The sequence below is a fragment of the Gekko japonicus genome, unplaced genomic scaffold (genome assembly GCF_001447785.1).
Source record: "Gekko japonicus isolate JY-2015 unplaced genomic scaffold, Gekko_japonicus_V1.1 scaffold102, whole genome shotgun sequence".
NCBI classification, from domain to species: domain Eukaryota; kingdom Metazoa; phylum Chordata; class Lepidosauria; order Squamata; family Gekkonidae; genus Gekko; species Gekko japonicus.
In genome coordinates, this window is record NW_015172006.1 from 900,701 (window position 1) to 914,233 (window position 13,533).

The following is a 13,533-nucleotide window of genomic DNA, read 5'->3' on the forward strand; positions in this document are numbered from 1 at the left end:
AAGAGGTTCAGGGGCTCATTAGCATAACTCATTTACATATGCCACACCCCCTGACATCACCGGAAGTGTGTCAGAAGGCAACACCCACCGCTCAGGCTCCACTGGACTGTTTTGGATTGCTAGCTATTGGGGGGAAGGGGGGACGTCTTCGCAGAGGAGGGAGAGCTTGTACCTGAATAAAACTTGGTCTTTAAGGTGCCACTGGACTGTTTTGGACCAGGGGGGTGGGGGGGGGAGAGCTCTGCAACTTACCTGGATGCTTCTTGCTCTGACTGAGGGCTGCTGGGAGCAGGGGGTGGGGCTTGTTGCATGTGCCCGCCCTCTGGGCTCTTTACTGCCGGAGCTCCGCTCCTGTGTGCTTCTGCAGGAAATGACCCCTGCCTCCCCCCCAAATCAGCTTCTGATCTGTATTTGGCTTAATTAATACCTGGGTATTTGTGGGCTATTTATTTGGCTCGGTTTATACCGAGCGCACACCCCTAGTTAGGATGCTAACTGTGAAAAAGACTTTTACGGTCAGGTCATAACCTCTACGCTCTGGAAGGTCCCTCCCAAACATGTTGCAAAATCTACCTCTGTGCTGTGATTTCAGAATGGCTGTGAATTATTTCTTGTCCAACACACATTTGATTGATTTGGGTTCTTTCTGTGAGGTGTAGTTCAACAGATTTTTTTTTTTTTTTTTGCTTATTACCATATTTTAAAATTCTAGAAAAATGGAATACAAACACTGGGTTGAATCTCATGGATCCCCTCCTCTAAGCTGATCCATCAGAGGAAGATTTTAACCCCCCCATCGGGGAAGAGCCCTTCCTCCAGCACAGGATTCTTCTTTGCTCAGTAGAAAGATACCATTGTCTCTCACCAACTTTAAGCCAAGACATCCATGCACACTTCCATACACAACTCACCTCAATGGTGACATGTCTTTGAGGTGATTTTGTAGACGGTCCACTTCATCCAGGAGGTGTGTATTTGCAATCTGCTCTTTTTTAAGCTTGGCCTCGTTTTCCAGCAGCAGCTCTTTAAGCTTCTCAGTGGTGACTTCGTTCTGATTTTCTGCGGCTTGAGAAGCCAGATTCTCAATGTGGATTTGATACTCTGTTTGCTGGTGGCTGCCAGATAAGATCTTTGCCTCTTGCCTACCAATGTCTAGCACTGGGAGAAAGGGACTGTCCATAGGCAACTCTCCATCACTCTGGATGATACTGAGAACATCGCTGGGGAGGAGCTGCTTAGCAGGTTGCAAGTGGAGCAGCAGCGTTCTGTACTTCACCAGGTCAGCCTTCAGATCTTTAACTTTCTGTCGCAGTTCCTCAGTGTCATCTATGGTGTCCTCATCAAAAACATCAGTGCTTGTTACACTCAGTTTGAGCGAGAGCAAGCTCTTGGAACCGGAATACATAGTAGCTGAGTCAATGTCTGGTTTATCCAGGAAATAAACCTCTTGATTTTGCTCTTCTGTTTCTGAGGGGGAAAATATGTACATTCCTTTATTTAAGTAGATAATTATATCCTGCTTTGCTTTCCAATGGAGAGCCAAAATGGCTAACAACATCGCTCTCCCTTCCTCTATTTTATCCTCATAAAAACAACAACCCTGGGAGGTAGGTTAGATTGAGAGTGTATGACTGCCCCAAAGTCACCTAGCAAGTTTCCACGGCAGAGTAGGAATTTGAACCTGGGTCTCCACATCCTGGTTTGACACTCTCATAACTACACCACGTTAGTATAAACAAGCAATGTTTTTATTTTATATCACAGAGAAGCAGACAAATTTATTCAAGTCCACGTTAAATCTTTGCTTAATAAAATTAATAAGTGGCAGGCAACTTCGAACAAAATCCTTTTTTTCCCCTTCCCCTAATTTGCACATATTCACATTGCTGCAACGCTCTAAACAGGGCTTCTTTGACAGAAAAGAGAGCTGGAGAGCGCCACTTGGAAGTTATCAGAAGCTTTGCAGCAGTCATTAGTGTATGAGTTAATTTATGATGTTCTCTGCTTATATTAATCATAAACCGCCACATGTAAAGATTTTCAAAAGAAACCCCTCATTTCTGCTATCTAGGGCTGAAACATTCTTACACAATCTCAGCCACAATCTACAGCTAAACCTTAAACTTTCATCAACTTGCGAGAATATTGCATACAACCTTCAATTGCTGCTAGTTGCTTGACCCTAGAAAACCCAATCAATCAATTCTCTCCTCAGTGTCAACTAAAATGGCTTAACTGGAGGGGAAAAAATGAACAATATACTTTGGGTTACATCCCTTGTATGCCAATAAAGGTACTGAAACCGAAACCGGATTACATTCCATGACTCTGATCAGTTCTTTTGGCAATTGTGCTCTATTCTGCCAAGGAGAATGGAAGAATTGCCTTGATGGATCAGAAAAAGGTCCAGCATTCTGTAGCCAAAGAAACCAGCCAAATACTTCTAAAGGATCTCAAGCAGAGTGGGAAATGTGGGAAATGTGATGGGTACCCCCCAGTTACTTGTCCCCAGCTCCCAGCACTCACAGGTGTGCTATATACTACCTCTAAACACGGGGCTATAGGCTTGCCAAGTCCCCCTGGGGGGCGGGGAAACCCCCGCCCCAGAGGCCCGTTCCCTGCTGCTGGTGGATCGGGCCCCGGGGGGAACCCCACCCCCAAAGTACGTGACGTGCACATCACCCGGAAGTGATGCGACCACGCCGGGGGCGGGGCAATGGTCATCCGAGGGAAAACTCTGTGGTTTTCCCTTGGATGGTCATGGCCCCGCCCCCAGCGTGCCCGCGTCACTTCCGGGCGATGTGGATGCAGCGCGCGTGCACACTCCAGCTGCCAGCCGGGAGTCCCCTGCTGCGGCTGAATTCACACTTGGCAACCCGGAGTTTCCATTTAAGGGTCATGGCTAATACCAGTTGATAGACCTAATCCCAGAGTAACTCCCTGATCCCAGTGACAATGGAAGACAATTAAATTTAGGCAGGCTGGCAAAATTTCTAGCCTGGTTCAGAAGGGACAGCCACCCATGACTTGCCATTAGGTGAATAAGCCGGGGGGGGGGGGGGGTCCTCAGCCTTGTGCTCTCCCGCCACCCCTCAGGCATGGCAAGATATTGGGGTATTTCTGGGTTTCTATAAACCCTGTTTGCCATTATAGCCAACCTGGCATGTTATGCTTTGCACTTTCCAGGCAGACCAGAAACAAACCCATGTTTGTGTATGGAAAAGGTCAAACCACAGTTTATGCTGTTGTTTTACAGTATCTAAGCACATTCCCAACATCGCAACGCGCTCACATCCCATAGTCTCTATGACAAGTCCCATTCAAGAGGGATCTTTCCATGTCTAGTGGAATATGCAACTTTTTCAGTGCCTCCTGATAAAACAGAATGCCAAAGCTTCCACATTAAAACTCACTAAGCTCGTTTATACCTGCATTAAGTGATGCAGTTCCATTTAAGAGACTCAAACAGTTTGAGAGCATTCCGGTTTGAGGGAGATGGGGGTGGGGGAGCTGGTGTTCCAAGGCTTCAGAAACGCAAGCATTTTTGAATGTATTCATGAACATTTTTAATTCACTGGCAGGATCAGAGAAATGCTGTCGCACTGGGCGCAGAGGGAGTTGGGCACACATCTCATTATTTTTATTACAAACCGTGTTCATAAATCTTAGTGACCCTTCTGAAAGAATAACTCTGAAGAGACTACCGTGGGATGCTCGAGGATGGCTATTCTGAGCTAATTAAGTAAACAATATTTAAAAGCTACGAACAATGGTAAAAAGGGGGGCAATTAACACCTATAAACTAACAGTTAGATGCAATTATTTATAAAAGAAACCAAAAAACGGTCTGCTTAAAAAACTTTGAATTTGCAAGCAAGGCTTGCAAATGACTGTGGGTTCATACTCTACCTTGGGTGCTGCTCTGGTCCTTGCTCATCTCTCCTTTGCTGTCGCCACTGACCAAACTAACACCTGCTTCCGAGCAATCAAGCTGGATCAAGGATGCAGCTAGAGAAAAGAGGGAAAGAAGAGAATATGCATCTCAACAATACACGTATATACACTTGACAAAAGCAACGCAGAAATATGTTAACAGCAAAATTTGTCTGCACAGGACAGTTCCTGAAGATCAGAGGCACACCTTTCCACAAAGCAATCCTTCTCAGCCACATGGTATACATTTCCAACATGTGCTGATCTCCATGTGCTGTACTGCACACAGTGGAAGAGGGGGAACAACAGGCCGATTGCACAGATGGCAGAACCCATACAGGATGCCCTTGTCAAAGGAAACTTCACACATCATACCTTTACTTTTTTTGAGATTTCCCATGTTTGTGGCTTAGCAACAGGCTGTACAATAAGTTGCACTGTAAAATACCTGTGTGAGGAGGCATGCACCTTTGAGGCCACAAAACGGCCTTGCAGATTCTCAATCGATTCAATTAAACTGAATCCAACTAGAAGCTTCTGGACTTGTTTTCCAGGTTTGCATATGCCTGGGAATGATAACCAATGCTCCCTCTAAGCTGTGGAGTCTTGTGAACAAAAATTCTACTTTGTGAGCTACTGGCATTAAAGTTGTGAGTGAGCAATTTGGCTGCTGGATAAATTAATTTGCTCTGGAGCCATCCTTCCTGAGCTAAGACTAAAATGTGTGAACTGGAGGCTAAAAAACTGTGAGCTAGCTCACACTAACTCAGCTTAGAGGGAACACTGATGATAACTTGCTGCCACCTACGATGATTTCTCAGCTGTGAATCTTGTGATTCTCACTCCCAGGAAAATTTTAGTGGAGCCCCTGTTGAATTTTTACTGTCTTGGGTCATCTTTTAAAACCACCCCATTTCTTTAAAAGAGTTGGGTGAATGAAAACATTCGACGTTGATACATTCTAGATGGAGGACCTGTCATTAATTTTTTTTAAAAAAAAAAAATACATTCCTTGCAGTGTTCCCTCAAAGCTGTGTGCATGAGCAGCCACTCATTAACACAGGAAGCCCTGCTCAGCAGCAGTCTGGAGCCACGCAGGATCTTTCGCTGCCTATTGTCCATTTTAAAATTCTAGCTGTTCTAGTCCGCTCAGGATGTGAACTGCTCCGCTCAGTAGGGGGGAAAATTAGAGGGAACATTGACTGCTTGCCACTTTTCATCCCAAACTAAACAAACCATGGTTTGCCATTATGAGAAGTCCTTGGATTTGCACACTTCCCTTTCCACTAGGAATTTACAGCTGAGCAGACCAGATGTGCAGCGTATAGAGCTCTGCTTGGGATCCTGTTTGGTGTAGTGGTTAAGTGCATGGACTCTAATCTGGAGAACCGGGTTTGCTTCCCCACTCCTCCACTTCCATCTGGCTGGATGACCTTGGGCAAGCCATAGCTCTGATAAGAGCTGTCCTTGAAAAAGAGCTGTTTCTGTCAGAGAGCTCTCTCAGCCCCACCTACCTCACAGGGTGTCTGTTGTGGGGAGGGGAAGGAGTTTGTAAGGCGCTCTGAGACACCTTTGGGTAGTGAAGGGCAGAGTACTGTCTATCATTTTGTCCAATTCTGAGCATCAAATCATGCAATTGCTGCAATAAGTTCAAAAATTACAGAACAATGACAATAAAATGTAGGCTTATTCTGATATATTATTTCAAATTTCTTCTTTTATTCCATAGGTCAAATGACGAACATCTCGAGTTTCCAGAGTTCGTTTCGAGTTCTTTATCAAAATTCTGTGTTGTGGTGGTATTTTTCAAACAATCCAATAGTAGGAATCTCAATTTCCAAATGGCTATGAAATAGCTCCCATGTTAGCCAGAAGTTTCTCAACAATGGACAGTGTTCCCCCCTGCTCCATGAAGTTGAGTAGGCTATGACACACTGACTGGCCCAAGTTGAGCTATAGGGCTGCATGCAGATTTCAGCTTGGGGTCTCCTGAGTCCTACTCTGACATTCTGGTCACCACAACAAAGAAGCTCTCCATTGAGATATCAGAAGCTCTCCATTGAGATCTCACAACAAACTTGCTCACCGCAATCTAGACAGTCTTCAATATCCAAGCTGCATGTAAGGGAAGGGGGATACTCAGATTAGTTTTATTTGGACAGTACCATACATCCCACCTTCAATTCCTGGTATTTCTAGTTAAATGGCCTTGGCCTAACAGGTGTTCAAAAACACCTGTTTGAAAACCTGGAGAGTCAATGCCAATCAAAACAGACAATAGTGAGATTAACAGACCGATGCTCTGACATGGCAGAAACCAGCTTCTGCCTCTTTAAGGTATGCGTATAGAATTCTAGGAACCTTGAGGGCATGTTGTAATTTTCCAGGAATCAACATATCAGCTGAAAGCTGCAATAATGGTGGTGGTGGATCATACAAATTTTATTTTGCTATTTCTTATGGAAAATGGCTTTTTTGTTTGGTCTCCTCTTCAGCCTTGTCTCACCCTGGTTTCAGGAAGGCATACTAGCCTGACTTTCAGAGTGACTTTAGTCTTGAGTAGTTTCCCATTAGTAGGGAACTAACTATTTGGGGGGGTTATCTGAGCAGGTCATGAAGCAATAATCTGCCTTGCTTTAGAGGGTGTCTTCTTTTTACTGCCCATTTTTGTTGGAGTTTTTAAAATTGTAATTCAGCAGAGAAAAATAGCTTAGCGACGCCAGAGTGAAATAATCCAGACTCAGAGTCCATGTGTGTTTAAAATAGAAAAGTTTTACTACATTCTAGCATAGGGAAGGGTAACTGGGAGGAAAATAACAACACAGCTAAACAGCTACATCCTCACTCAACAAAGGACAACACTAGAAGAGCTAGCAATGGCTTCTCTTACTTCTTCTTCAGAAACAGCAGACAAAGACGGGAAGAGGAGCCATAAAATGCTAACCCACTTTGACACTTTGCTTCCAATCAAACTAGATCAGGGATGCTTTTCGCGGGCTTGCAGATCTAAACTAGTATTGGCTTACACAAAAGCATGTGATTTCCTGTAACAACACAAACAGACATTTAACCCCATATATACTGAAGTGTTTTCAACATGTAATACCCAACAATTTTGTTGCGAAATCCTTCCTTTTGAGATGATAGTGGCTACTTTGAAGATGTGGGCGAACCTAAACAGCATGATAAAAAGCAGAGAAATCACCCTGCCAACAAAAGTCCGCATGGTCAAAGCAATGGTATTCCCAGTAGTCATGTATGGCTGCAAGAGTTGGACTATAAGGAAGGCCGAGCGCCGAAGAATAGATTCTTTTGAACTATGGTGCTGGAGAAGACTCTTGAGAGTCCCTTGGACTGCAAGAAGATCAAATCAGTCAATCCTAAAAGAAATCAACCCTGACTGTTCCCTGGAAGGCCAGATAATGAAACTGAAGCTCAAATACTTTGGCCACCAAATGAGAAGGGAGCACTCACTGGAGAAGACCCTGATGCTGGGAAAGATTGAAGGTCAAAGAAGACGGGGGCGGCAAAGGACGAGATGGTTAGACAGTGTCATAGATGCAACGAACATGAAGTTGAGCAAACTTCAGAGGATGGCAGAAGACAGGAGGGCCTGGCGTGACCTGGTCCATGGGGTCGTGAAGAGTCGGACTTGACTGTGCGACTGAACAACAACAACAACAAAAATCCTGTTTGCAGAGAAATGTTTTAAGGCAAGGGCTCTTTCACTTCTAACCATGACTGTTGTACATATTAGATTCCATGTCAAAAATGAAGTCAAATGAGGAGGAAGTTCCTGTATTTTATTGTAATGAAATATAGAAAACAGTTAGGCCAAAGAACCCATAAAAGCTGATTGCTTTCTTCTCAGCATAATCAGGAAACATGCCTCAATAAATAGGAACAAAATTTACATGAAAATCTCCTTATTGGTCAAATGTAAGAAAGGTGTGCCTATGCAATAGCGTCACATATTTACTTGACATGACCCAAGGCATATCGGCTAAAGCTTGTTCTTCCCCAAACAAAAGTATTCATTACTGATACGAGACTAAAATCTTATCTGACCCAGACATTGAAAGGTTTGCCCTAAGAACTACAGAATCATGAACTTTGTACCTATTATGTTGTCTGCTAACAATATCAGACCTACAAGAGGAAAGCCTTCTATATAACAGGCCTTTCTAACATCCTAATAAAATATTACTTAAAGAATAAATCTATAAAAACCAGAGAAATATGAATATGAACAATCAAGAAGGAAAAACCTATATATAAAAATCTTTATATTCCCATTCATACTACATTACCAACGGGCTGGGAAACCTCTTGCAGCCAGTTAATCTCTGTTTGAAATGCGTCTTCTATCTTAATGTTTATTATGTGTTTTCAATTTTAACTATTTTATTGTACTACTGGAATGTTGTTACCCGTCCAGAGCCCACTTGAGGGAAGGGCAGGCTATAAATACAAAAAGTAAGTAAGTAAATAAATAAATAAATAAATAATAGCCTCAGGAGTTGATTGTTAGCAGTTTGTGCAGGTAGACACACTATGCCTTTCTACAAGGCAGATGATATGTTTATGGTGCTTGCTTCATTGGACTACTTTCCCACCACAACACACAAAGAAATATCTCTTTGTGCCATTCAGCACTGAAAACAAGCAACTGTCACTCCTGTGGGAACTCAAAGCCCTCTGGCTACAAACAGTATCTGGCTGTGAAGTAATTAGTTCTCAACTGATAAGGAATACACACAGGAGATAAGATTGGTCAGAAGACCAAATAAACAAGGGAGCAGGGGGAGAACTCATTAAGTTAAAAAAAAAAGTTGTTTGTGACTGGAAAATCAAGGAGGATTACTGAAGAGATGATCACTCTGGCAGAAAAGAAAGACCTGGGTGCCATGAGGGAAAAGATGAGGAAGCATCTTTATCTGAGGGGAGGCAGGAAGAGCCTTGCACACTTGAGGGAAGCCCTGGCCTGGAAGCTTCCACAGCTGGCCAGCAAAAGTGCAGTTTGAAACATGGCCCTGAAGAAAAGCCAGTCATTCCTTGAGGACATATAAATGGGAGCAGTGACGCAGGCAGTAAGACACCTGCAGTAACAACATCAGCGAACAGCCACTATGGCTGTTCAAGACCCACCGCGGCCGGGGTGAGCTCCCAGCCCTAGTCCCAGCTCCCACCCACCCAGCGGCTCGAAAGCATAATCGCAAGTAGACAAATGGGTACCTGCCCCTAGGTGGCAGGGGGCACCCCCTCCTCCTGATGGTGTGTGCCAGGAGTATTGGCGGCGGTAATGGCAGCGGCGGAGCAGTTGGCGACCCAAGGATGAGACGGCGACGGAGGCTGGATAAAGGTGGAGCTGTGGCGGTGTGACGACGCAGCGCGGCGGAGCCTGAAGGGATAAAAGCCGGAGCTGCAGTTGGAAGCGGCCGCGCACCGGAGGAGTCCATCGAAAAGCCCGCCGGAGGAAGTTGTCGGCCCATCCTGGGGCACCAGGAGCAACATCTGAAGTCCGCCCGAACAACAAGAACGCGCCGCTTGGGTGCTGGTAGGTAGTCCTCCCCCCATACGAATTGTGGCCCTAGGTAGGAATCAACTAGTATATATATATATATATATATGTAAACCGCTCAGAGACCCTCTGGGGTCAAAGGCGGTATATAAATCGAATGTAATAAATAATAATAATATAAAGTATAAACTTGATATATTTGCAGATGATATTTTTAATGATATAAGGTGAATTACATAAATGTATGATAAATTAGGCACAAGTTTGTTAAAGATATGAAGGGAAAAGAAATCCCCCCATGTATGTTTGTTATGTTTTTAAAAATAAAAAATATTATAAAAAAAAGAAAGAAAAGAAAAGCCAGTCATTCTTGTCAGACGCCAAATATGGGTCAAGGGAAAGACTGGCACAGTTTACCAAGTTCCAGGGGCCTGTGGCCCAGGCTTTAAGCCTATTATTGCTATAGGGTCTATTCGTGTTATTTCGGAAATAAAACTGACAATTTTCTTTCATCACCCATGAGACTGTATCTATGGAACATAATTGGGGGGATGCTACAACTTGGTACCAGTGACAGAGAAATGACACAGGGGGCCTGATCCCTGGCCCTTTGTTACATACCAAAAATAAAAAGAAGGCAGAAGACTTCTGACATGTTCAGACTTGGGGACATTGTCCAGTGAATATAATGAGGTGGCCAGCACCCACCCACTCAAGTGAACTGTGAACTCGTCCTGTGGCTTACTGAGCTCCATCTTTATTTATTTATTGAATTAGATTTACTAGGCTGCCCTTCCCTAGAAGCAGGGCTCAGGGCAGCTTACAAGAAAATAATATACAAACCAATCTACCGATATTGAATATTTTTACACTGTGTAGGAGGTTTACTGTCAACGGTACACAGGCATAACACAAATGAAGGCTGATGATGTGGTGGGGGCAGAAGAGATATGATGCAGTCCCGGAGGGGAAAGGTTATCGCACAGCAGTGATGAGGCTACATGTTTACAACAAACACGATATAATAAAGTGCTAAATGGATTACATAAAAGGTGCATTGGAAAAAACTATTTGTTGACTGAAGGGTACATACAGATGGACATAATCTGAGCTATAAGCCTACTGCAGAAGCACACTTTCTACGTTTCGTATGGGTGTACCACCTCCTCAGGACTGAAACTGAGGGAAACATTCATTTTCCAGTTTCAAGCAGAACTTGGCTGCGCAGAGCACTGATTGGCTGGCTTTGGTACCATCACAAAGTCACTTGCCCTATTCCCCTTTCTGATACATTTCCAGTTTTGAAAAAAAAAAAAATGGTGCCCCCCCCCCGCCCCGGCAAGGTAGCAAACTAACTTTCAACTGAAAACGTTCACACACGGTTCTTTTAAAAAATATAAAAGCTTTGGACAGCGTGCGTGGAATAGGCAGGAAGGAGAGAGCTTGCATTCAAATCAGTGTTCCTTTCCCATCTGCGCTGTGAAGGCTAGGAGAAGGGGGTGGGATATGGCTTGGCCCACTGATGGAAAAGGCACTCTTTTCTTTTCTTTTTTTGTATTCTATTTCTTTATTTTAAGATAATAAACATTACATTGTAAATAATATATTACACTGGAGTCTAATTTTCAAACTTATTGTCTAACCATACATACATTTCCCCCATCTTTTTAGATATAATTCTTCATTGTTTCCTTGCAAAACAACATTTAGTCTATCCATTTCAGCTAGTTCCAACAATTTTAGAATTACTTCATATTTTGAAGGGATTCTCTCATTTTTCCAGCCTTTTGCCACTAATATTCTAGCAGATGTTAATATGTAAGTCAGTATATACATTTCATTTTGATTATAACCATTCGGAATAATATTTAACAAAAAAGTTTCTGGTGTTAAAGGCAGATCAATGCTCATTATTTCCATTATTATTCTATGAACTTTATGCCAATATTTTTGAATTTTACCACACCTCCACAACATATGATAAAAAGTTTCTACATTGTTTTACATTTCCAACACTTATCTGACGTGCTCGGGTAGCATTTGGCTATTTGGTCAGGTGACCAGTGCCATCTGTAAAACATTTTATAAATATTTTCCTTGTATGATGTCGCTCTCATAAATTTTACAACTTGCCATATTTTGGACCAACGTTCCATATCTATGCTGTGACCTAAAACTTGTATCCATGTAAGCACTGCTGTTTTGACTGTCTTGTCTTGCATAAAGACGTCTAGTAAAAAGTTATATAATTTTTAAATCAATTTATCATTTGTGGATAGCCAAAACTTATCTAGTTCATTTTTTATTCCATAAAAGCCTATTCTGTTATATCTAGTATTTAGCTGTATTTTTTCCCACCATGTTAATTTAATGTCATGTTTCTCCTCGGTTTTCAGTTTATTATTTTTATCTAATAAAATTTCATAGCTCTCTTGTTTTTCTTCTGAAATCAGTGTGGTTTTAATAAAGGCTTCCAGAGGTGATACCCATTTAGGGGTTTTAGTGTAGACACATTCTTTAATTTCTTTCCAAATTTTTATTAATGCTCCTCTTATTGTGTGTTGATAAACGTTTTTGTGTCTTTTATCTTTTCCATACCAAATATATGCGTGCCATCCCATACTTAAATTATGACTGTAGTATGAATGGAAATATAAAGATTTTTATATATAGGTTTTTCCTTCTTGATTGTTCATATTCATATTTCTCTGGTTTTTATAGATTTGTTCTTTAAGTAATATTTTATTAGGATGTTAGAAAGGCCTGTTATATAGAAGGCTTTCCTCTTGTAGGTCTGATATTGTTAGCAGACAACATAATTTTGTAGTTCTTAGGGCAAACCTTTCAATGTCTGGGTCAGATAAGATTTTAGTCTGATATGAAGAATCCTTGCCCATTATCATTTAGGTTAGGTTAAGTAAACACTTAGTTTGACGTAGATATGTTTCTTTATATCTGTCCAATCAGAGGATTATTACTCAAATTACCACTGTCTTTTGTAACCAATTATGCTGTTTGAATATTGTTTTCTTGATGATGTCAGTCCATGTATAAAATATCATGTATTTCCTGAATATGTTCAGAATATGCTCAAGAAGAAGATGAAAAAGAAAAAGAAGAAAGTTGTCAATATTTGGTTAACTATTTGGTCTAATTGTTTTCCTATTAATTGAGGCATGTTTCCTGATTATGCTGAGAAGAAAGCAGTCAGTTTTGATGGGTTCTTTGGCCTAACTGTTTTCCATATTTCATTACAATAAAATACAAGAACTTTCTCCTCATTTGACTTCTTTTTTGACATGGAATCTAATATGTACAACATGACCTTCTAGATTCAAAGTTCATGTATTTTCCAGTGTCAACCATTCTTTTATCCATCCTAAAGCCACTGCTTTATAATATAGATGCCAGTTAGGTAGACCAAATCCCCCTCTTTTTTATCTTGTAGAATTTTCCATTTGATCCGTGATCTCTTGTTGTGCCAGACGAATTGGTTACAAATTTTAAATTTTATCAAGATCTTTAAAGTATTGCGTTGTTTTTAGAATTGGTAGATTCTGAGCTAAGAATAGGAATCTGGGAAGTATATTCATCTTTATGGTGGCTATTTTCCCCACAAAATACAGTTTGAGGTCTTTCCATTTTAGAAGGTCTTCTTTAATTTCCACTAAAAGTTTATTATAATTATCTTCTATTAAAGTGCTACTTCTATTAGTCAATGTTATGCCTACATATTTAACTTTTGGACAGCCTGCATGGAATAGGCAGGAAGGCAGGAAGGAGAGAGCTTGCATTCAAATCAGTGTTCCTTTCCCATCTGCGCTACGAAGGCTAGGAAGGCTGGGATATGGCTTGCTCCACTGATGGAAAAGGGACTCTTTTCAAGTATGCCTGTACACACTCTCAAAAACAGAACAAAAACCCTAGTACAGTGTCATCCAGAAAAAGATTTGGCACGTCCTTCTCTCCAGCACTTACAACTTTGGGTTATTACCCCAGTCAATCAGTCCCTTTATAGTAGCCGGATCATACCTGAGCCATAGTGGTACACAGGGCAATTTTTGTAGAAAAAGCTCAGC

At 41.8% G+C, this 13,533-nt stretch overlaps 1 protein-coding gene across 1 annotated transcript in view; it reads right to left on the reverse strand.

Annotated features, from left to right (window-relative positions):
- Positions 1–13,533, reverse strand: part of CDK5RAP2 (CDK5 regulatory subunit associated protein 2) — a 204,707-nt gene that overhangs the window by 50,472 nt on the left and 140,702 nt on the right. Inside the window, exons 20-21 of the mRNA XM_015420167.1 lie at positions 3,910–4,008; positions 912–1,467 (exon numbers count right to left, since the gene is read on the reverse strand). Of these exons, the coding sequence (XP_015275653.1) occupies positions 912–1,467; positions 3,910–4,008 (655 nt within the window). The remainder of the gene's footprint in view (positions 1–911; positions 1,468–3,909; positions 4,009–13,533) is intronic.